At 40.6% G+C, this 24098-nt stretch overlaps 1 protein-coding gene across 3 annotated transcripts in view; it reads right to left on the bottom strand.

The window, feature by feature from the left end:
- The window catches only part of LOC110294273 (cytochrome P450 3A25), a 64934-nt gene that overhangs the window by 35457 nt on the left and 5379 nt on the right, over nucleotides 1–24098 (bottom strand). Inside the window, exons 1-9 of one of the 3 annotated variants that reach the window (XM_021162384.2) lie at nucleotides 20743–20987; nucleotides 15230–15323; nucleotides 13644–13696; nucleotides 10692–10791; nucleotides 7391–7504; nucleotides 5724–5812; nucleotides 5339–5487; nucleotides 3780–3907; nucleotides 2253–2319 (exon numbers count right to left, since the gene is read on the bottom strand). In XM_021162384.2, the coding sequence (XP_021018043.1) occupies nucleotides 2253–2319; nucleotides 3780–3907; nucleotides 5339–5487; nucleotides 5724–5812; nucleotides 7391–7504; nucleotides 10692–10791; nucleotides 13644–13696; nucleotides 15230–15323; nucleotides 20743–20813 (865 nt within the window). In that variant the 5' untranslated portion in view covers nucleotides 20814–20987. Of the gene's footprint in view, nucleotides 1–2252; nucleotides 2320–3779; nucleotides 3908–5338; nucleotides 5488–5723; nucleotides 5813–7390; nucleotides 7505–10234; nucleotides 10243–10691; nucleotides 10792–13643; nucleotides 13697–15229; nucleotides 15324–20742; nucleotides 20988–24098 lie in introns of those variants that run through there. The other 2 variants (XM_021162385.2, XM_021162386.2) reach the window with 2 other exon arrangements.

Raw genomic sequence — 24098 nt, 5'->3', positions numbered from 1 at the left:
GTGTGTGTGTGTGTGTCAGATTCCCTGAAACTGGAGTTACAGGTGGCTGTGAGCTCTGGAAGAGCAGCAGGTGTTCATAACTGCTGAGCCACTGCTCCAGTCCTGGATGACCTATCTTAATTGTGGCACCATCCCATGAGCTAGCTTCCTGGACAGAATAAAAAGGAGAAAGCAAGCTGAGTACCAGCACTCATACTTCCTGGTTGTGGGTGAAGTGTGAGCAGCTGTCTTGAGCTCCTGATGCCATGACTCCTGCTACAATGTTGGACCATGATAGGCACCACTATCCCCTGGATAAAACCCATAGAATACCAAAAGCAGGACTCAACCTTACATAAGTGATCTCAGTGTAGGTCCATCTTATAACACATGTACCACTCTGCAGGGCAGGGTTGTTGGATGGCGGTGTGGCTGTTACATGGGTATGGGTAGTAGTATATTGGCGATCTCTACACTTTCTTCTCAGTTCTTCTATGACCAGAAATTGCCTTACAAATTAAGGTCTGTTTTAGGAATCAAAACTATATAAGGGTTGGTAAGATGGATCAGTGGATAAAGGTCCTTGTTGATGAGGCTAAGTTTGATTCCTGAACCCATGTAATGGTGTACAAAGAGACCTGACTCTACAAAGTTATGTTGTGATCTGTGCACAGCAGATGCACCCCTCCATACCACACACACAAATTATGTCTCTGCCGTCACTGCTACTGATTATATGTTTTAGAAAACTTAAATTAAAGGGGCTAGAGAGATGGCTCTGACAGTAAGAGCTCCTTTTGTACAAGTGGGTAGGACCTGAATTCAAATCAAAGAACTCACATAAATAGATACAGTCACACATTCTCATAATTTCATCAAAGTGGGAATGGAGATAGAAAGGTCACTGTGGCTTTGTGGCTATCAAACTAGATCCAGATTCATTTACAGACCCTGCTTCAAAAGATTAATACAGCAAGAGGACAGAATACAAACATTCTCCTTTGGTCTTTTTGAGCACACCACACACATCCCATACACACACCACACACATACAAACTACACATACACACACTACACATCATAGATACCACATACAAATATGCACACATATCACTCATACTGCACACCATACATACCACATACAAACACACACACATACACACACATATCACATACACCATATACACATACACTATACTACACATATACATACACACACCACACTAAACAACACACATACACACACACACGCATAAATAAATAAATAAATAAATAAATAAATAAATAAATACTAAAAGAAATGGTAAGGACCAACAACATCACACAAAGAGCCCTGAGTGAACATGCATAAGACAGCTGAATGTAAAATAACTAGTAGTCAAAGGAGCATAGCAGGGAATGCAGGAGGTCATAGTGATAGAAGCAAGTGAACACATTTTTTAAATAATTAAGGTGTGGTGGTGCATGCCTTTAATCCCAGCACTCGGGAGGCAGAGGCAGGCAGATTTCTGAGTTTGAGGCCAGCCTGGTCTACAAAGTGAGCTCCAGGACAGCCAGAGCTATAAAGAGAAACCCTGTCTCGAAAAAAAAAAAAGAAAAGAAAACAAAACAAAAGAATAGAATTTAAAAATTTTAAATAGTAAAGAACACAACATTCCTGTATGCTGAGTGATGACTGGTGAGAACAGAATAGATGATAGAGCTGGGAAGTCATCATACTGTAGCTATAATGTATAATAACAATTTCCATCTCAAAGCATCCACAGATGATATCAAACCAGAGGGAAAAGGAGGAAGAAGATCAGGGAATATTGTCCCCTAGATGCTCTTTATACAGAAAAGTAAAAATAAACTGCAGATGAAGCTGGTGAACACAATTCTACCATTGTACTGTGGCATTCCAAGAGGCCATCCCTACCACTAGACAGTGTGCTTCCTGAGAGGGCCTGGATACAAATTCCTAGGCAGAAATCCAAAATGAGTGGGATGGGATAATTTGATAATCAGTATTTGCAATGAGGACTTCTGGGCATGAACTGCTTTTCTGTGGCTGCCCTTCAGGCTCTGGTCACATTTACACTGGTGTCCTTCTAGAACATTCCTGTGGATACCATACATATAATCCATATGTGTGATGTGAGTGTCTTTCTGAAATTTGACAGAAATGCTCCCATGCCTGTAACACTAACCCCCCACACCAGGCGTGCACACATTCAGACACCTTCTTCCCTCTGGGCTTATTGATCCACAGACTGTGAAGCATCATGAGTTACCTTTCTGGGACTCTTGGCCTTTGGAGTTCTGAGTATTCATCATCAGTTGTAGAAAATCCACTCGGTTCTGGAAGTAGTGAGGGATGTTTAGTTGAGAGTCAGACTTGAAACAAGGGTTCATATCCCTTCTAAGAATATGGTCTCCAGGAGTTTACAAGTGAGGCTTGAGTTATCAATGAATATACAATCATCTATGGGGCTTGAAAAATTGCTCACTGTTTAACATCACTAAATGCTCTTGCAGAGGACCTGAGTTCAGTTCCCAGAACATACATGGTGACTCACCACTATTTATAACTTCAGTTCCAGAGGATCCAATGTCCTCTTCTGGTCTCTGCAGCCATTGCACATACATGGTGCATAGACATGCAGGTAGAACAAAGCACCCATACACTTAAAATTAAAGCATCTACCAGCAAACCTTGGGGAGCAGGACATTGCCCTGAGAAATGCAGCTTCTGGTCTTTGTTCATCCGATCTGTGTCTCTGGCTCATGAGCAGACTCCTTGACAGAGAGCTGCTGACTCCTCTCATAGCACTTTCTCAGGAAAGAACCTAAGCTTCTATTCTCTGTTCTCTCTCCACAATGCTTAACCAACAGCCTCCTTGATTAATTCTATCTGTAGTGCTCACTGCCAAGTTTTGTGGGAGCATCCCTTGGTGATCCACACTCCAGATACTACAAAATTCTAACTGGAATCACAGGGGCCTTCCTCCCCGATCTGCACACAGACTTTTTGTAACTTCCATGCTACAAATAGCAAATGTAGGCTAGCAGCTAGCAAACTATTTGTCCAGAGAAGATATTCACCTATTGGGTGAGTTAGTGGCTTAGGACCTCACTGCCAAGAAAACACCCACACAAAAAGCAAGGCATACTCAAATTTAACATGGGCCAACCTTCACCAGTTATGATGATATTTCTGTTGGAGACTATGTCAAAATAAAAGGTTTAAGATAGAAATCATTTTTGAAGATAGTAAGTTTAGAGACAGAATAATAGTAGATATAATTTCTTGGAGCAAATTCTATTTTTGACACTTTTTTTCAGTGAAGGGTGGTGGCAATGTTACTTGACCGTTACTTTTCTCAGTGTATGATATAAACTATCCCTCTTTTGGCAAAGGTACACTGTTCTTATAATTCTTTTTCATATTGATTCACCCAGCATTTATCTTCCTAAGATGTAAACACCATCTTGCTCTAATCATAGTTTTCTCTAATTACTTTTTAAGAGAACGCAAAGGAAAGTACATAGATCACACACTGATAGTCTGATACATAACCAAACCCTGAGTATCAAGATCAAATCCTGAGCATCATGATCAGGCACTGAGTGTCATGACCAAACCCTGAGCTTCATGACCACACCCTGAAAATCATGGCCAAGCCCTGAGCATCATGACCAGCCAGACCCTGAGCATCATGACCAAACCCTAAGAATCATGACCAAACCCTAAACATCATGACCAAACCCTGAGTATCATGGCCAAGCCCTGAGCATCATGAGAGTAATGTCCCATTTACCTTCTCGTTTGAAGCAAGGCGTTCTTTCTTCATCCTTTTTACAATTTTTTTGAAAAAGTTCAATGAGTCTCTTGGAAAAACGGAAAGATTTAACATCTCATATATTGGAGTAAGAAATGGAAACAGAACTACAGAGAAAAAAATTAAATGCAGAGAATGAGTGACAATGGATTTCCCAGCATCAACTGATATGTCTACAATTCAAGCCCTAAACCCAAGGCTTAGGAAAAATCATAGATGTGGAGGTAGAAAGGTTGTCAAGGCAAGAAAAGGAGAAAGCCTGCCATGAGATTGTATCTTCTAGACATGACAGGAAAACTAGATCCATGAAATCTCAAAGATATTGTTGTCCAGAAAAGACCAGTGTAATGATAACACAGTCTGACATGCCATTGTGGGAATTTTCACAGACTCTTACCTCTAGATTAAAAGCCACAGGAAATTAGTGGCTATTGAGAAAAATCATCAGTTTTCTCCAAAGATAAGGCCCTAGTAAGCTATCCAATCCCAAGGGCTTCACCATAAACATATGTACATAGAGCAATAATAAATGGGCTCGGTACAATATATACATGTGTGTATGTACATACATACATATATATGCATATACATGCATATAAACATACACATATATATGCACATATACATACATATATGCACACACATATATGCAACAATTATACTTAAAGGAAAAGAGTCATGATTTTGAGAAAGAGTTAAGGACAAGAAAGAAGTTAGAAGAGGACAGGAGGGATGGAAATAATGCAAATATAGAACCCATGTATAACATTTAAAAAAATAAAAATATAAATAATTCCCCACAATGTTGGACTCAAAAATGTCCTCTACGGTGGCAATAATTTAAACACTAATGAAGAAAAATGAAGTTTCAGATGGGATATAGAGAAAATGGAGTCCTTGAGAACTACTGGCAACACAATTGAATGCTGCAGCTGTTGTGGGAGCAACTTTTCAGTTGTCCAACTTATCGAACACAGAATACTTTTATTAAAAAAAATCACTAATTCCACACCAATTGCCCTCCCAGAAAACCCAAAAACAAATGTTGAGTCCTAATCTTGGACACCAGTGTCCATGACAGCGTTATTCACAACACCCCAAATCTGGAAATAAATTGAATGACCATCAGATGGTATGGAATATGATCTGTCTACAGAACATGGGAACTTCAGCAAATGGTTCTGTTGAATATATGATTGTAAATGAAAGAAACTTGTTGCCAAATTTCATATATTCTATAAAATATTTGTATTGTATTTTGATGCTATGCCCAGAATAGGCAGATCTACAGGAGCAGATAGGGAGCTAGGCATTTTCTTATGGTGAGGAAGAATGGGAGATGAGAATGAAATGGTTTTTTTGGAGAATACATTTTCTGGTGGGCAATGATGATAAATGTATGGACCTTTGGTAAACAACAATTGACTTGTATATTTTATGTACTTAGTTTTACATGTGAACTATATCTTAATTATGATGTTAATTTGACTAGCATGTAGAGGGGAAGTATTTAAATAGAGATGAAATAGTATACATACTTGTAGACAGAATAAATGGATCAAAAATTTTAAACTTTATGATCTTCTTGGCTTTCTGCACAAAGGGATTCTGTGGATTATTGAGGGAATCGACGTTCACTCCAAATGATGTGCCAGTGATCACATCCATGCTATAAGCTCCAAAGATGCTGAGTGGAGAGAGACATGGGAATCAACATTTGCATGTGAGGCAGCTCATATTTCTCAGCTACCCAGGCAGAGAGCCACAGAGTCAGAATCACAAGATCATCAGTGGTGCCTAGGCTCCTATCACACACTCACACGTTGGCCTTTACCTGGTGTCAGTTTGCAGATGTTGTATTCCCAGGGTTGAGGGGATACTGAGGTCCTTACAGTCCCTTCAACTGCACCACCACTTACTTACTCTTTCATGTTGATGGGCTCCCCTTTCTCTTCTTCTCNTCTCAAGTTTCTCACCAATGTATCTCCATACTGTCTCATGATGGGGAACATCTAAGAACAGAACACAACACCTGTAGTGTAAATGTCAGTTTTATTTCCTCAGATGAAGGGAGGAGATGAAAGCTATATCCAAGATGTGCAAAGACATGGCTTGGGCTGAAGTCAGAGTGTTCCCTTCTCTGTTTTAACTATCTCTAGGCCTAGTCATGGATGCTTCTACCATCTGTACAAACTAATCTTCCCAGCTGACTGATTCAACCCAGCTTCTCTTGGGTTCTGCCTAAATTGCTCTGGTTGTCCTTATACTAACTTTGGCAATACATCCTAATCTTCTGGATCTTTCTCATTCTCTGTGTAGTTCTGTCCTCAACTGTGTCTAGCTTGGTTTGTCTGCTAAATGTCTCTGTAAAACTAATACACAAACACACACACACACACACACACACACACACACACACACACACACACACACACCACCACCACCACCACCACCACCACCACCATCACCACCACCACCACTACCAGAACCTGTGTCTACTCTGTTCTCTTTCCCCATCCTGCTCTTAAGTAGACTCTCTTCTTGTATATTGCTCTGGTGCTTTTTGTGCTTTGATGCCAATTCCACTTTCTCAGACAAGGAGTGGATCACAAACTCAGGTGATTTCATGTGAACCTCCCAACCTTAACTGGTCAAATAAAGGCAAGAGCCTGCGGTTGGGCAGAAGAAGGAAAAGGTGGGACTGAAAGTTTTGGACAGGGAGAGAGAGAAAGAAGGAAGGCCAATGAGGAGAAAAGGGATAGAGAAGAAGACAGAGGAAGAGGAGGTGGAAGGAAGATGAAAGCACTTGGCCTGGAGGAATGGCAAGTAGCAAAGTATTTCATAGATGGGAGTAGTGTAGTGGCATATCTGCTCAATACAGGTGTGCAGTTTATAAATATTATAACTGAGTTGTGTTTTCTTTGCATGTGTTTATTGGGGTTGGAGAATTACCACAACTTTCTTTCCTGTCTGTTCTTGTGAGAGGTGGGTGTCTCCTATCTCTGACTCATTCTGTTAAATCATTCTCTGTTCATCACTTTGTCTGCCCCTGTCCCTCAATTAGAGATCACTTTCAAACATGGCAGATTATTTCTACAAACTAACCTTACCTCCATTGTTAGGGATGAAAAGTGTGTACAAAGGCTGTATCTATATTCCAGACAGATCATATAGCAATTCAAAGCATGTCTGCACTGAAGCCAGAACACATAGACCAGAAGGTTTGTGGATGTGATCCCTTGCCAGAGCAGCCATGGTACTGGATGAAAATTCCTCTATTCTTTAGCTAAATGTAGAAACTCGGGTCCCAGAAAGACAAATCATCCCAGTCATGAGGCAATGAGTTGCAGTTGTTTTTATGACGAGTCCTCTTGGTATGAAAACAAAAGACCATCTTATAAGAATTGTAACTCAGAGGATCAATCCTTGGAAAGAGACAATAGGCTTGTTTTCTACCTGTCTCAGTTTGTTCCTCAAGGAAACACCCTCTCCATCATTACCTCATAGGATCGACCCTTGGAAAGGGACTCTGGGTTTGTTTTCTACCTGTCTCTGGATTTGTTCCTTAAGTGAACACCCTCTATAGTCACCTTCTTGAGTTTGCCACTGCTGAAGGTTGGAGACAGGAGTGTTCGAAGTCTCTTCCATTCTTCATCCTCAGATATGGTAATGGCCTTTTTCATAAATCCCACTGGCCCAAGAACCTAGGGTTCAAATGGAAAGAAAGGTTATCATATTAAAATTATGATAATCTTCACAATTTTAGAAAGTATATTAAACAAGCATCATTTGTTTAACAAATATCACTGTTAATTGTCTGGGTCTTACTAGATGTTCAACAATCTTCTACTGAAATTTTCTGTAATCCCTATAAATGAAGGTGATATCTATCCATCTCTCACAGCTTCACATCTTTCTATGACCATCTCACTTTAAATGTAAAATCACCCTTGCAGAATCCATGAGAATAGGACAGCACTACAGTGTCTTTCAAATCTGTGCAGACAAAAAAGAATGGATTAGTAACAGACAGCAACTGGTCTTGGCAAAGTATTACTAGTGTAAACAGTATGAGGAATTGAAGAATAGGGATGATGCTTTGACATGGAGTTTTTAAAACACTGTAGATGCTATAAAATAATTACTTGATATTTCAAGATATAATGCAATTATTTTATCTTAATTTTCCATACATGGACACAAGGAAAAGGAAAGATAATTCTATTTCTCTGCTAGTAACTTTTTTCCTTCATGTATATCAATGAACATTGTATCAATGGAATGTCTACATTGGCCTATCTATTTGCATATATATGTATATATGTACATACAATATTCTTCAGTCAACTTCATAATTAGTGGTGAAAGTCTGAATGTCTCATTCGCTGATTTGTGGCAATTTTAAAAGCTCTTCCCACTTTCATTCAGTCTCATTCTAGAACTGCCATCTAGTGCAATAAGGCATGAAAACAAAATACAATGCATACAGATTAGAAATCAACAATCAAAAATATTCTCATTTTCAGGCCATATAATGTCTGTGCATGAGACTTCAAATAACACAGAGAAAGAACTTATAGGAATAATAAGTGAGTTTGGCAATTGTTCCATGATACAACAGCAATTCAAAATCAAATGTTTGTATTTAACATCAATTATATTAGAAAAGAATTCAAGAATATTACACAATATTCTTACATGTCCAGAAATGTTATATGTTAAGTTAAAATATAAACTTAACAAGACATGTACAGCATTTTCAGATGAAACCTATAAAATTTCCACATGGCAGTCAAATATATAACATGTAGAACAGACAATGGTTGTGGGTTTAGATGATCCAACACAGAAAATGGTTTTATTCATGGGCCAGTTTTAAATTTTCATCGAACTGAGATCATTATCAATGTAGACAAGCTTGTTCTGATTTTTGCTAGAAAGATAAAGGGTCAAGAATATTTCAATTAACTCTAGAAAAAATGGGTAGAATGAATTCTCTTGTTGTACAGAAAGAGTTATCAATAAGATGTGACCCTAGAGGACAAAAAGAAATTGTGATCAATAGAAGAAAATAAAGAATGAGCGTCCAGTTTGTGCTGGTTTACTTTGGGTGAGAAGGTTCCAATAGGTCAATAAGCAAAAACAATTAGATTTGTCTACTTTGTTTATGTGTTTTTCTATATGTGTGTCTATGTACCACATGTTTATAATGCTCTCAGAGACCAGAAGGCATTGGATCCCTGGATCTGGGGGTGCAGATAGTTGTAAATTGTCGTGTGGGTTCTGGGAATGAACTTGGGTCCTTAGGAAGAAAATCCAGTGCTCTTAGCCACTAAGCTATCTCTTCAGTCTCTGAATAGGCTTTGATAATACTACAAGAATTCTGCGGAGGGAACAGTTTTCCCTAAATGATACACAAAGAACTGGATACAGATGGTGCAACATGAGACTATACCCGAGTTTCATACTTTATAGCCTGAAGTACAAATATATCATAGGTGTTAATGCAAAGTATAAAACTATGTGCATATTTTGTTTAAAAAAGAGAAGAGTGCTAGGCATGGCTGAGGATGTAGCTCAGTTGGCAGAGTGCTTGTCTGGCATACATGAAGCATTTGGCTTGATCCTCGGCACTGCATACATCAGGTGGGGTGGCACATACTGGGAACCCCAGCACTTGAGAAGTTGAAGGTTGAGGCAGGGTCACATGAAACCTTAATGTTAATGATACTGTGGACAGTTATCAATGTCAACCCCTTTTGTGTATCAGTTGTGCCCTAGTTAACTTCGTCAACTTGACACATCCTGGAGTCAGTCATCTAAGAGGAGAGCCTTGAATGAGGAATTGCCCACCTCAGATTGGCCTGTGAGCATGTCTGAGGGATTGTCTTGATTACTAACTGATGCAGGAAGGCCCAGTCTACTTAGGGCAGTACTATCCCTAGCTCCTGTGGTTTATAAGGAAGCAAGCTAAGCATGACTCTGAACAAACCAGTAGGCAGCTGTTCTTCATGAATTTTTTCGTTCAAGCTTCTGTTTAAGCTCCTGCCTTGACTTCATTCAGTAATAAAGTGTGACTTGGAATTGTCAGTCACTGAAGCCTTTCCTCTGATAAATTGCTTTTAGTCAGTGTTCTTTCTTTCTATCTTTCTTTTAAGAATTTTATTTTATGAATATGAATATACTGTGGCTGTCTTCAGACACAGGAGAAGAGGACATTGAATCCCATTACAAACAGTTGTGAGGCACCATGCAGTTGCTAGGAAGAGAACTCAGGACCTCTGGAAAAATGCTCAGTGTTCTTAACCACTGAGCCATCTCTCTAACTCCCAGAGGTTTTCTTTTTAAAGTGCAACAGAAATGAAAGTAGAAAAAGCAGAATTGCATTATGTTAATAATATACTATATTTATAAGTCATTATATATATATCCACGAAGAGCACCAAGAAATTTCCTTAGAATGGTGGTGGCTCTTTACCATTATTATATAATTATCTTAAAAATTTAAATTTCATAGAATGTTGTAGTGGGTTGAATAGGAGAAGCCCACACAGGCTCATATATTTGAATGCATGGTCATTAGGGTGTGTTTCTACTGAGAGGGATTAGTAAGTGTGGCCTTGTTAGAGGAAGTGTGTCACTGAGGCATGAAGCCCAAGTCAAATCCAGTGTTCCTCTCTTCCTGCTGCCTGTGGATCTTGATGTAGAACCCTCAGCTACCTCTTCAGCACTATGTTTGCCTGCATGTCACTATGCTTTCCCCATGATGATAACAGACTAAACCTCTGAAACTATAAGCCAGTCCTGATGTGATCATGGTATCTCTTTACAGCAATAGAACACTGACTAAGACAATAGTAAAGATTTACATTTCAAAAAGGGGATGCCTACCTTACGGTTTGTGAAGACTGAGTAACATTCTTTCACCAGCACAATTTTGATGATCTCTGGATCCATGATAGCCAATATAGGCTTTGGGCCCAGATAAAACCTAGGGGAAAAAAGGAATGAACTGAACCTCAGAAGTCAGGTTCTGCAGCTGGAGTCACACACAAGATTTCAATCTCAAGCCCTGATGCACAGTACATATCCTCAGTTGTATAAAGCACCATAACATGAACTGCTATTTCAAGTTCTGACCATAGAATCCTTTAGAGTCTCATAAAAGGAAGTCTAATATGGCTGAAGTAGGAAAGAGGCAGTTAGTACAAAAGAGCCCTTTGAAGACATGCTGGTTATTGCCAATACCATTCTTGAGTGTTTAAATATTTCAGTATCTGGTTTGGAGGTGTGGAGGTAGAGCCCTTTTCTATCAAGTGTGTGGCACTGGGTTTGACCTCCAGAGATAAAAAAAAAATTAGAGAAAATTACAAAATGACTCAAAAGTCAAAAAAGTATGTATCAGAGGAAAGTTAGAGACAAGCTATTCAGTGTCTGTAATGATGTTGCAGAAGCATTTACTTAGGGTACACTAGAGGGTAACACATCACATGCCTGGCATTGGTCACAATGTCTCTATGGACTGTGTCACCTCAGCAATCCCTGTATACAGGCCTGTGGTTTCTGAAGATTGATGAGAAGTGATGAAGAGACAGATCCTTCTCCCACTTTCTTGTGTCTCACAATACAATGGGGGGGGGCACCTCCTCCAAGTCTCCAAAACATCATCTGTACTGACAGTAAAGGATTACACCCTTGACTCAGCCACTCCACAAAACCACTGAAGACTTAACTTAATTCCCTGAATTTCTTCTTCAGTGTCAGCAAAATTAGATGGGTAGGAAATACCCATATATACTTCTAGCAAAGTTCTTATCTTGAATATCATTAGTGGACAAAAAGAAAAATTCTTACACAGATGTCTCATTCAGGACTGAACTATCTACAATCTCTTAGGGTCTATACATTAGCCAGTTGAAGATCTCCATCATAATCATGATCTACTGAAGAAAGGAGCTTTGCTGATGAGACCAAGAGGTGAGCTACTCCATGGGTCTAATATCAAGCTGGGAGTCCTTTCAATACTATGTCCATTTAGCAGAATGATGGTAGCAGATTCTCCTCCCAACACTCTGATCCTTGCAGAATTGGGGAGAAAGATTCTAAGAGCTTGAGGCAGAGTATGCCCAGGAAACTGGTCTGGACACAATGGGGCAGTTGTACAAATGGATCCACCATGATTGTCACAGCATGCACAAGACTTCACAATCTCAAGATAGACAAAAATCTCATCATGGAGAGGGGAGTGAGCAGGAAGTCCCATCTTTTGCTGAGGACCCATTGGTGACTAATGAAGGCAACTCCCATTTCCTCCCCTCCAGTCCCCACCATCACCATTTCCCTCCAACTTCATGTGCTCTCTCTCTTTTTATAAACCCTACTTACTTCTGCCAGTATGTTCATGCATGTAGGGCTATCTACTGCAGCATGAGATAGCTGTTTGGGGGACCCATCCCTGAAGAAGTCTTATCCTCCTATCAAGATATGATTTGCCAACTTCTCAGCTAGGTGTGGGACTTTCTGACCATATCCCCACTCCATCCTGGAATTTTGTATGGCTTGATCTTGTGTAGCTAGGGAGACCATAGACACTGAAGGAGAATGTAACACTACATGGACCTAATAAGATGATCAGCAGAGCTCTCAATTCTCAACAGAGAAGCTTCTTTTGGCACAGCAGTTCTCAACTTGTGGATTGCAACCATCAGAGAACACATATTTCTGATGGTCTTATGAACTTTGATACCCTTCAGTAGCAAACTTACAGTTATGAAGTAACACCAAAAGTAAATTTATGGTTGGGGGTTCCTAAGATCATCAGAAAATATGTGTTTTATGATGGTCATGACATGCAGGTTGAGAAGTGCTGTTTTAACAGAACATGGTGACTAGCACAGAGATCCACAACTGCTCAACATGTAGAGAGGAAGAGATTGTGGATTGTTCATCTTATATGGAACATTGCTGTCATACCCTGATTTTGTCAGAGTTTGATTGCTTGTAATGAAACACAGGAACAAAAAGCAAGTTGGGTGGAGGAAAACGTGTATTCCTCTTCCACTTCCATATCTGTGTTCATTATTGAAGGAAGTCAGGACAGGGACTCAAGCAGGACAGGAACCTGGAGGTGGGAGCTGATGCAGAGGCCATGGAAGAGTGCTACTTACAGGCTTGCCCAGCCTACTTTTTTTTTTTTTTAATAGAACTCAGAAGTACCAGTCCTGGGTTGGCACCACCCACTATGGACTGGGCCATTCCCACCAATCACTAATTAAGAAAATATCCTGCAGGCTTCACTGCAGCCCAGTCTTATGAAAGCAGTTTCTCAATTAAGGCCTCCTCCTCTCAGATGACTTCAGCTTGTGCCCAGTTGACATAAAATTATCCAGCACCCCTCCCCCTTCCAAGACTCAGGGATCAATCTGGAAGATGATCCAGATAGGGTGGAACGACTGTAAGAGCTGCAGGCAACAGATGACTCCAGAGAAAGTGTTTTCTGGATACAGCAGTGCAGTACCACATTTGAACTCACATCAATGATGACTGCATGCACAGAATTGTAAGGACTTCCCATGTTTCTGAACATGTGCTTAGAGGTTGTGAACATAGTCTTAATTTATTAGAAGGGAGAGGTGGTAAGCCTTGGGTTTGGGGGCTACCAAATCTCAGAGGGTGGCATGGCAGACAACACTGTCAACTGAACTCATACTGTTCAACTTGCTGCCTGTGATGTGCACCACATCAAAAGGCTTCACCACAAGAACTGTGTGCTCACAATGTCCTCATGCAGGGAAGTACATTATCCTAATTAGTATGTGGAATGGAAAACTCCAGAAGACTTACCCCCATATTTTTCCATACTTTTTATAGCAATCTTCATCAAATTTCCACAGGCCCTGAGAAGACAAAGAAAATGAAACTTGTTATTGTTCTGTTACATGCTGACTGCTTCTTAACTAGGGCCAAATTACTGACTGCTTACAAAACTGGGCTTCCTGTCTCACTGGAAAGCACTGGCAAGTTCTTTATTTTATGTTATTTTCATTTAAAAAAATTTAACTTACATTACATCCCACTCACTGATCCCCTGCCAGTAACCTCCTCCTACAATCCTTCTCCCCTCACTCTCTCCTTCCCCTCTGAGTGGGTCGGGGTCTTGCTGAATATCCCACCACCTTGGTGTTTCAAGTATCTATTAGGCTAGGGGTTTCCTCTCCCAGTGAGGTCAGACAAGGAAGCCCAAGTAGAAGAACATATACCACATACAGGCAACAACTTTGAGATAGCCCTCCTGTTTCAGTTGTTTCCAATTCACATAAAGACCAAAGTTCACATCTGCTACATATATGTGGCCTAGGTCCAGCCTGTGTATATTCCCTGGTTGGTGGTTCAGACTCTGGAAGCCCCAAGAGTTCCCAAGGTTAGTTGACTCTGTTGGTCTTCCTGTGGAGTTCCTATCTCCTCCAGGGCCAACAATCCTTCCTCTTATTCTTTCATAAGAGTCCCCAAGCTCCATCCACTGTTTGGCTATGGGTGTCTCTATCTGTCTGAGTCAGCTGTTAGGTGGAGCAGAGGCAAGTTCTTATTAGAGATATCTAAAGACATCTAAAGCATTCTCCTAGTTGAACACACTGTTTCTGACTTCTGATACCACAGAACCTCCTCCTGATTTTGATGTTGTTGTTTCTGTTTTTGTTTCTCTGTGTAGCCCTGGCTGTCCTAGACTCATTTAGTAGATCAGGTTGGCCTCTAACTCACAGAGATCTGTTTACCTCTGCCTCCAGAGAAGTGGAATTAAAGGCATGTGCCAACATCCCAGTGCCCTAGGAGGTACGTTTTAATCCCAGCACTCAGGAGGCAGAAGGAGGTAGATCTTTTAAGAGTTTAAAGCCAGTCTGACCTACATGTACAGTCCAAGTCAAGATGGCTATATAGTGAGACACTGTCACACACACATAAGTCCCACTCAAAACTTTGAGGCTGGAGATACAGTTATGCAATTAAGAGTAGTGTCTGCAATAGCAGAAGAAACAAGTCCAGTTCTCAACTCCAACGTGGCAATCTACAACTATCTGTAACTCTAGTTCTAGGGATCTGACGTCATCTTCTGACCTCTACAGGCACCAGGCTCACATGTGGTGCATAGACATAAGTGCAGACCAATACACATAACCCTAAATAAAAGCAGATAAATCTAATTGTAAAACAAATTGCAACTATAGGAAATGAAAGAACATGCAGGTAGTGATAGCACCTGCCTTTAATCCCAGCACTTGGGAAGCAGAAGCAGGTGGATCTCCTCTGAGTTCCAGGGCAGCCTGATCTCTAGAGTGAGTTCCAAGACAGCTACAGATATACAGAGAAACACAATCTCAAAAAAAAAAATCAATCAATACAGATAGAAATGAATGAGCTTAAACACTACTCACATCAAAGCAATTGAAAATGGTGCCAAATAAAGGTAGAGGTTTTGGTCCAGGAATTCCTAGTTTCTTAAACAAGCCATGAGAATAGGTCCCGTATCTGTAATGTAACAGAGAAATACAAGTTTATAAATATAGACATGTGTCAGTCATGACTCAGGAACTGCAAGAATCAAACCCAAAATGTAACATCTAAATGGAAAATAGGAGTAAAAACCCAAACAGCTACAATCCCAATTACTCTCCTCTCCAATGTCCTTCCCATAAAAATGATGGGATAGAGATAGTGGAAGCTGCTGTACTTCCAGTCCAAGAGAACATCATTGATGAAAAGCCCCAGATTTGGATTTTAGAGTCTCAGGGATTCAGGCTCAAGGCTTCCCAGGGTGTTCCATTTGCTCTTGTCCATTTAGAAAATTTCCTGAAGCAATAACTCTCATCAGATAAAAGGGGGGATTTTTATTTACATCACTGAATGTACTTAGTGCCACAGGCCCATGGAGACCTTATGGTATTGTTCTTCCAGACTGGTCAGAGACTTAAGTGTTTGCTTTTCTCTAAGCCAAATGTTTGTTAGAGGCTCTCACAGTTCTGAAAATTGCCTTTTTAGAAAGACCTGGAACCCGTCATGGAGCTCTTATGTCCATATAATGACAATTGAGTTCATGACTGACACTGGCTTCAGAGAAATTTCAGAGACTCCCAAGATTCTCTGACTTGCAATCTGGTTGAGTTAAGCTATAGAGAAGGCTACTTTCCAGTATGTTCCCTTAGTGGCCAAGGCATTGTTTAAAGACCATTCATGTCATGGGTCAATCTGGACCTCCAATTGGTGATAATCATCTAAGAGCCATGGTGTCAGACAGAATTTTATTTATCATGATGGTCAGGGTGGTGGTTTGAATGAAAATAGCATGTCATAGGCCCATATGAAGCGTTACTATTAGATGTGTGGCCATGTTGGAAGAAGTATGTCACTCTATGCAGGATTTGAGTTTTAACTGCTCAAGCCAAGACTAGCTACACAATCTCTTCCTTCTGCCTGTTGATCCACATGTAGAACTCTCAGCTCCTTCTCCAGAATCATGTCTGCCTATGCTTCCCACAAAGAAGATAATGGACTAAAACCCCTGAAATTGTAAGTCAGTCCAAATTAAATGTTTTCCTTATTAGAAGTTTCCAGGGCCATGATGTCCCTTCACAGCAATAGAAACCCCAACTATGGCATAAATTGGTACCAAGGAGTGGGATATTGCTATAATAGGGCAAACCATGCTCTTGAATGTTGACTTTAGGATGCTGGATAAAACAAAGCAAAGCAAAGCAAAGCAAAGCAAAGCAAAGCAAAGCAAAACAAAACAAAACAAAACAAAACCAGCTGAATGCTTTAAGTGGACCTTAATGGGCCATCCTAGTAGAAATATGGAAGACAGTGGTACTGGGGTAATTTGAATTGTGAAGGTCTGACTCAACATGTTTCTAAGGAGAAAAATGTTAATATGTGGCCTAGAGGCTGTTTTTGTAATAGTTTAGCAAGGAATGTGGCTGCAAGTTGCCTGTATCCCCCCCTAAAAAATTATCTAAGGCTAAATCCAAGAGATGGATTAACAGCATTGGCAGAGATTTTCAGACATCATAGTATTGAAAGTTGTTTGGTTGGTTGTAGCCACCCCTTTTGTGGTCTTCACTGTTGCTGGGTAAGTGGGGAGGAGTTTAGCCTGAAGGTCAGAAGCTTGGGGCATTGCTTTTGTGATTACTGACCATGCTTCTCTTGTGGGGGCTGTGGTGGGCGGTAACTTAGGCAGAGGCCGGAGTTCCAGGAGCATGAGGGAACACCTACCGTGTCATGTAGGTGAATTATGACCATCAGGGTTCAGACCTCAGCTCAACTGGAGATCAGCCTGCAATTCCCCACATCCCTCATGACAAAGTGAAGCTGCTGAGGTCAGGCATCTGTCAGAGGTATCCCTGCTTAGAGGCCTAGAGAGACCACTGTATGGAGCTGCAAAGTTTGGTAAAGCCTGGACTGCCTGGGAGACCCTAGGATGTTGGAGATGCCACAGCTGTGGGATATCTGCCCAGAAAAGCTGCTAAAAGAGCAGAATGAGCTCGAAAAACAGAAATGTGTTGCAGTAAACAAAGATGAAAGGAGTTGGAGATCTGAAGAGTCTTTTGACATTATACACTGAGATGGAGAGTTTGGAGTTTTCCCAACTGGTTTTTGGTCTTGTTTTTGTCCAGTAATTCCTCATTATGTTCCCTTCCCTTCCCTTTTGAATGGTAATGTATATCCTGTGCCATTATATTTTGTAAATATGTAATCTTCTTTTCTATTTTGATTTTACAGAGGATTAAAGTTAAGAGATTGCATAAGTCTCAGAAGAAACTTGGAACTTTGGACTTTTAAACAGTGCTGATACTGTAATAGATTATGGGAACTTTCAAAGTTTGACTATGATATGGCTACAAACCTATGGGAGCCAAGGAGTGGAATGTAGTGGTCTGAATGAAAATGGGCCCCATAGGCCTACACAGTCCTACAGGGAATACACTATTAGGAGTTGTGGCCTTGTTGAAAGAAGTGTGTCATTGGGAGTGAGTGGGCTTTGAAATTTCAGATGCTCAAGCCAGGCCCAGTGACATTCTCTTGTCCTGCTGATCCAGATGTAAAACTCTCAACTACTTCTCCAGCACCATGATGATAATTGACTGAAACTGCAAGCCAGCTACAATTAAATGTTTTATTAAGAGTTGCCATGGTGATGGTGTCCCTACATAGCAATAGAAACCCAAACTAAGACAGTCATAAATGAGGAAGATTATTTCCTGTATATGTCACCTCAATATGAACAGAGTTCTACTAAGTTAGGTGCTCCATGGGGCAAAGCTGCTATCACTGATGATGTAACACATCCTAAATTCTCATGAAGCTAAAGACTTCCCGACTCCAGGATGACTGACATAGTACATGTGGGAGAAGAAGCAAGACTGATAGATATAATTCTGCAGATTACTCTAAGCTTTCATACAATGGAAGTCTGATCATAGCAAACTTAGAAATTATAGTAGAAATGCTCATTTTGTATACAGGGTTGATCTGACCCAAGAATCCTTTGATGTGCAAGACAAAGGAACTTCAGAAGGTCAGGCTCTTCCTATCAATAACAGATTAAGTATATGGCATAAAATATGGACATATACATGTTTCAGACATGCAAATTAATACCTCTTTCCCCTCATTTTTTAAAATTAAATTTTAATTATTTTACATATATGAGTGTTTTGTCTGCACAAATGTCTATGTACTACATATATTCAGTGGCCATGGAGGGCAGAAGAGAGTCCTGAAGCTATTGGAATAACAGTTACCCACCATGTGGGAACTGGTTTTGAACCCTGATTTTTCTGGAAAAACAATGTTTTTAACTGCTGAGCTATCTCTCTAGTCCACTCTCTCTTTGTTAGTGGTGAGTCTTGAACACAATGCAGTTTCTAAACATTTGCTATAAATCAAGTGAAACTCATAAACATTATCAAATACAGTTAAGAATTTGCATAAAGCCACATGTACTAAAGGATCACCAAGGAACACCTCTACAAGGCCTGACTAGTAACTGAGATTCCTCCTGCAAGATTGTGCTCTCTGCTTGTCTTACAGTTTGAGTGCTGTGAACCATTCTCTGACAACATGACCAAGGAAACTCTTATTAGGACAACATTTAATTAGGGTTGGCTTACAGGTTCAGAGGTTCATTCCATCATCATAAAGGCATTATCAACATGGAAGCATCCAGGCAGGATGGTCAAGGAGGAGGTGAGAGTTCTACATCTTTATCTGAAGGCTGTTAGGAGAAGACTGGCATCCAGGGAGCTAGGATGAGGGTCTTAAAGCCCACACTCACAATGACACACTTGCTCCTTCAATGCCTAGGCTGTTCTCAAGATTCTCAAAGCTTGGAAAGGCTATGGTTGCTAATGTTGCTGTGCTAAAATGTTCCACAAGAAGCAACTTCCTAATAGTGCCACTGCCTGCACCAAAAATATTCAAAGCACCAGACTTCTTTTTGCTTTAAAAAAATTAAAAGAAAATAACAAAAACATTTAGTGTTAAGTGGTTTCAATATTGCAAGGTGGAAACATGATTTTTAGAAAATAATAGAGTTCTGGATAATGGTCAAAGAAAAGAGAGTTATGGATGCTGACCTTTCTAAAATTTCTGGGGTATTGTGTTTATTAGGTTTTTTTTTTTTTTTTTTTAAATCAACTTGACACAAGCTAGAGTCATCTGGGAAGAGGCAACCATACTTGAAAGAATGAGAGAATGTCTTTATCAGATTGGCCTGTGGACAAGTCTGTGGGGTATTTTCTTGAATGATGATTGATGTAGGAGGGCCTAGTCCACTATAGGCAGTTTCAAACCTAGGCAGGTGCTGCTGGGTGGTATAAGAAAGCTGGTCAAGTGAGCCATAGAGAGCAAGACCGGAAGCAGTGTTCCTCCAAGCCTTATGCCTTGGTTCCTGCCCTGAGTTCCTGCCTTGGCTTCTAGGGACTGTAAGACAAGGTGAGCTAAAACCCTCTCCTCCTCAAGTTGGTTTTAGTCATGGAGTTTATCACAGAAGCAGAAAAAAAGAACAGTTACTATGTGGGGGATTGTGTAAATCAGATTAGAAGATGTGACAAATGGAAGCAAGAAACACCCACATCCACAGGTAACTAGTCAAACACTCATCACTTATGCTGACAAAAGAGAAAGGGGGGGGGGAGAGAATAAAACTAAGCAACCATACTGTTCTAAGGTTTCTCAAAGTTTGGAAAGGCCATGGTTGCTAATGTGCTAGTCTTATTTCTGTTGTTGTGCTAAAATGTTACACGAGAAGCAACTTAGAGGGGAAAGGGTTTATTCTCATGACAACTCCACATAATAGGCCATTGTATCTGGGAAGTCAAGGCAGAAACTCAAATAGCCAGTCACAGTGAAGAACACAGAGACCACAGACAGGTATCTGCTTGTTTGCTTTCATCCAGTTGTGTGTGTGTGTGTGTGTGTGTGTCTGTGTGTGTGTATTTGTTATCGTTACATATGGAATGCTGCTGCCCACAATGAGCTGGGTCTTCCTACATCCAATAAAGACAATCCTCCACAGGGTTGCCTAAGTGTCAACCTGACCTAGACAACTTCTCAATCAAAACTCTTTCTGGGTAATTTTAGGTTGTGTCTGTGAAACTGGTGGTTAGAAAGTAGCCAGGACACTAGTCAATTGTTTATAATGCCACACAATTTTTGGTTAGTCTANGTATAGACTGAGAGCCACCTGTATTATTATATGGGCAAGTCTTGTCAAAACCCATAAGGTTAGAGTTCTGAGTGGAAGCTCCTAGGATGGCCAATGATATTGGTAGGAACTACCTGATGTTGATTTCAGCTTCCCCTCCATTATCTCTTTGGATGTTTCAACAGAAAAAGAAAGGGGGGTGCATTTCAAGTTGCAGATAGGGGAGGAGCCTGGACAGCTACTTACATGTAGAAGAGCACCAAGCTAGTAACCAGCAGCACCCAGGTTTCTATAGAAAGGTTGGCAATGAGCTTCATCTTAACTTTCCTTTAGCAGTTCAGGCCTCCAAATTTCCCTCCCAGCTGAGAGTCTTGCAGGGATCCTATGGTAGGCTTAGCTGGCATCTAGTGAGGCCAGTCTATTTATTTGCTGGGAAAGGAGGAGGTTACAGGGATACAGCCAGTACAAGGGCTACTTGCACACTGCCTGAACTTGTAGTTGTGGTGTGGCCTCTCCACCGGGCATTTGTCAAAGTTCCAAAATAAGGTCATGCATTTCCTTACTCTGACCTTTGAGCTTATATTCTGTGTGTACTTGTTCTTTCAGGAGCTCAAATCCATCCACTGGCACTACTTCCTTCTGATTTGTAGTTGTGTCTATGGTGGTTCAAATTCCAAAACACACTAAGTCCACACAATTAAACTATATCTACCGATCTTTACCTATTCAAGGCCTTCTCCCAATAAAGCTCCTGCTGGCTCTGGAAGATGTGAAGCCTACAATTGAACTTCACTTGCCTCTCTGTACTGTTTCCTTGGCACACAACTCAGTTGTTTTTCTCTGTAGTCTTTAGGACATTCCATGACATGCCTCTCCAACCTCTAGCTCTTACATTCTTTCCCTCATCTTTCCTGCAGGGTTCTCTGAGCCTTGGATAGGAAAGTTGATACAAATGTCTCATCTACAATAAATCACTCTTTTAAAATATATTTTAATATGTCTCTTTTAACAGTTCTTATCCAGTCTGTTGGATATGTTATGCTGGAGTTTTTATGATCACTTTAAAGACAAAGAGACCGAAAGAAGTGAAAGAGGTGTTCAAGACTGAACCAGGAAGGCATGAAACAGGCAGAATTATGATGAATTAGAATTCTGTAGATAATGTGTGCTTGTCTTTAACTGGCCTCTTGAGTACCGTCCTGGTTGAATTGGCATTACAGAGAGTAAATATTTCTTTGTACACCTTCTAAAGTACTCCTAACAAAGACACAAGTTGTTACAAAATGGCTGTAGTGTGGTTTCTCTTCTGTGCCTAGCCCTTTAAAGGATCCCCAGTTCTAGTCAACTGGCCCTTTAAAATTTTTTTAGCAATTTAATCTGCTTGACTCTATGACCTTCAGTGTTGGTTGCCTCTTGGATTTCTGGGAATGGGATAGGATATAAGAAGGCCAATTGAGATTAGGGGTGGGGGGTATCAGAGTGAGAAGAGAAGGCAATCAGTAAAGACATTGTTAGAAGACAGTTGGGCCAAAAGGAACTGAGCTGAGCAGATAGTCTAGAACAGTTGTTATGGCTTGGGGTTTGCTAGTATTGGGATAACTGGGAAGGAAACGTTTAAGCATACCATTGGGAAACTGAGGGAGAAAAAGTTGGGAGAGACATTTGAAGAGGCTGGGCTGGAAACTGAGAGGAGCACAGGCAGGAGTTAAGAGAACTGGTTACCATTTGCAACAAGAAAACATTAAACACACACACATTTTACAAATGGCTTCATTAAAAAAAAAAAAGAAGAACCACAAACATCTTAGTAGCCATTATTAAATTGTGAGTTCCTGAGCCAATCATCCGAGCAGAAAGGAAGATGTTCTAGAGCAGTGGTTGTCAGCCTTCCTCATGATGTGGTGACCCCAACCATAAAATCATTTTCGTTGCTACTTCATAACTAATTTTGCTACTGTTATGAATGATAATGTAAATATCTGTGTTTTCTGATAGTTAGTTGTGGGTGACTCCTGTGAAAGGTCTATTTGACTCCTAAAGAGGTCATGACCCACAGGTTAAGAACCATTGTTCTAGAGAGTTCTGACATAATCCAACCAGGGCATGCAGAGGCACCAGGAAAGCAGAAAGCATTTGAAAGCATGGTATAGAGGAGAAATCAAACGATGTTGGCAAATTTCAAAAATCCACAAACTGGGAATGTCCAGGGTTAAACATCAAATTCACATCTTTCTTCATTCTCTGCTGCTATTGTGAAATGATTTCCTCATTACCTAACTTAGGAAGTCCAAAGTCTAGGGGTAGACATGTGGGCTGAGTGCATCTTTCTTTACAACTCTATCCCTGAAGGTAGGAAGACAACAGAGAATGAGAAAGAAGTGAAGGGTCATCAATCATCTCCTCAAGTATACAGTGCTATATCCTTGAGCTGTGACTACAAAAATGGGACCAATCTATTCATGAGCAGAGACTTACAGTAGATAAGCACCACTGGGAGGTTCCATTGGCTAGACACAATATATTTAAGATTTGTTTTTAACCACACAAGTGGGGTACACATTTAAACCATTGCAATTATCATTACTGAATGTATAAAAATTCTTGATTGTGAGGTGCTGTGTCTAAATTTTTTTATTAATAAATGTTTCTCCTATTTTTGAGTGCACGCATGTGTGTGTGCACGCACATGGGTGTGTACATTCCTGTGTATGGGTGGCCTGAGGATAACGTCATCTCCACCAACTCTTCTATCTTATTAATTGAGGCAGGGTCTATCAGTAAAACCCAGAACCAAACAAATATAGTTAGTCTTACTAGGCAGCTTGTGTAGGCAGCCGATGCCTAAAAGATGGCACTGTTTTCTGGTATACTGTGGCTGTAAACAACACTGCGCAGGCGCTAGCCCGAATCTGGCGCCAACCCCTCCTGAGTGGGTGCATGCAAATTAAGGTGCCGGCAGACTGACCAATCCCAGGAGGACACAAAGCTTTTCCCGATGCTGGGGTGTATATAATGAGTCCTCCCTGGGTTCCTGGGGTCCCCATAGCATAGAAGCGTTCCTGCAATAAAGCTGTTGAGAAGAATCCGACCATGTTGTGTTTTCCTTGCTGGGACGAGGTGGGCGCAACAAATTGTTGTCTGGCACGGGGTACCCGAGGATCTTGTGGATTCAGAACTCTTCAGCTGAGGAACAGTGGTACCGGTAAGTCTCCAAAATTGATCCCCAGTTAAAAGGGGGGATATGTTTTTCTTGCCCGTGGACCCAGTGTCGGTAGCTCTTAACCTTGTTGTTTCGGTTTTTGTAATTTCTGGCCTCTGCTTTTGTTTAATAGAAGCAGTTAAGGCAGGTCAGAAAATTCTTATGGAACAACAAGAAAGTATGTCAGAGGAAGATAGGAAACACATAAGCAAAAGAAAAAAGGGGTGAAAAAGAGAGAGAAAAGGAGAAGGGAGAAAAGGCAAACTCAAAAGGAAAAGGAAATAATGAGAAAGAAAAGGAAATAGCAAAAATATATCCCTCATTAAAAGACTTAACAATAAGTTCAGCAAGTTCTGACTCCAGTGACTCAGAGCTTGATAAAGATGAGGAAGTTGACCTAGAA

The sequence above is a fragment of the Mus caroli genome, chromosome 5 (assembly GCF_900094665.2).
Source record: "Mus caroli chromosome 5, CAROLI_EIJ_v1.1, whole genome shotgun sequence".
In the NCBI taxonomy this organism is placed as follows: domain Eukaryota; kingdom Metazoa; phylum Chordata; class Mammalia; order Rodentia; family Muridae; genus Mus; species Mus caroli.
The sequence above is the reverse complement of the archived record's forward strand: the minus strand, read 5'-3'. Positions and strand labels throughout refer to the sequence as shown.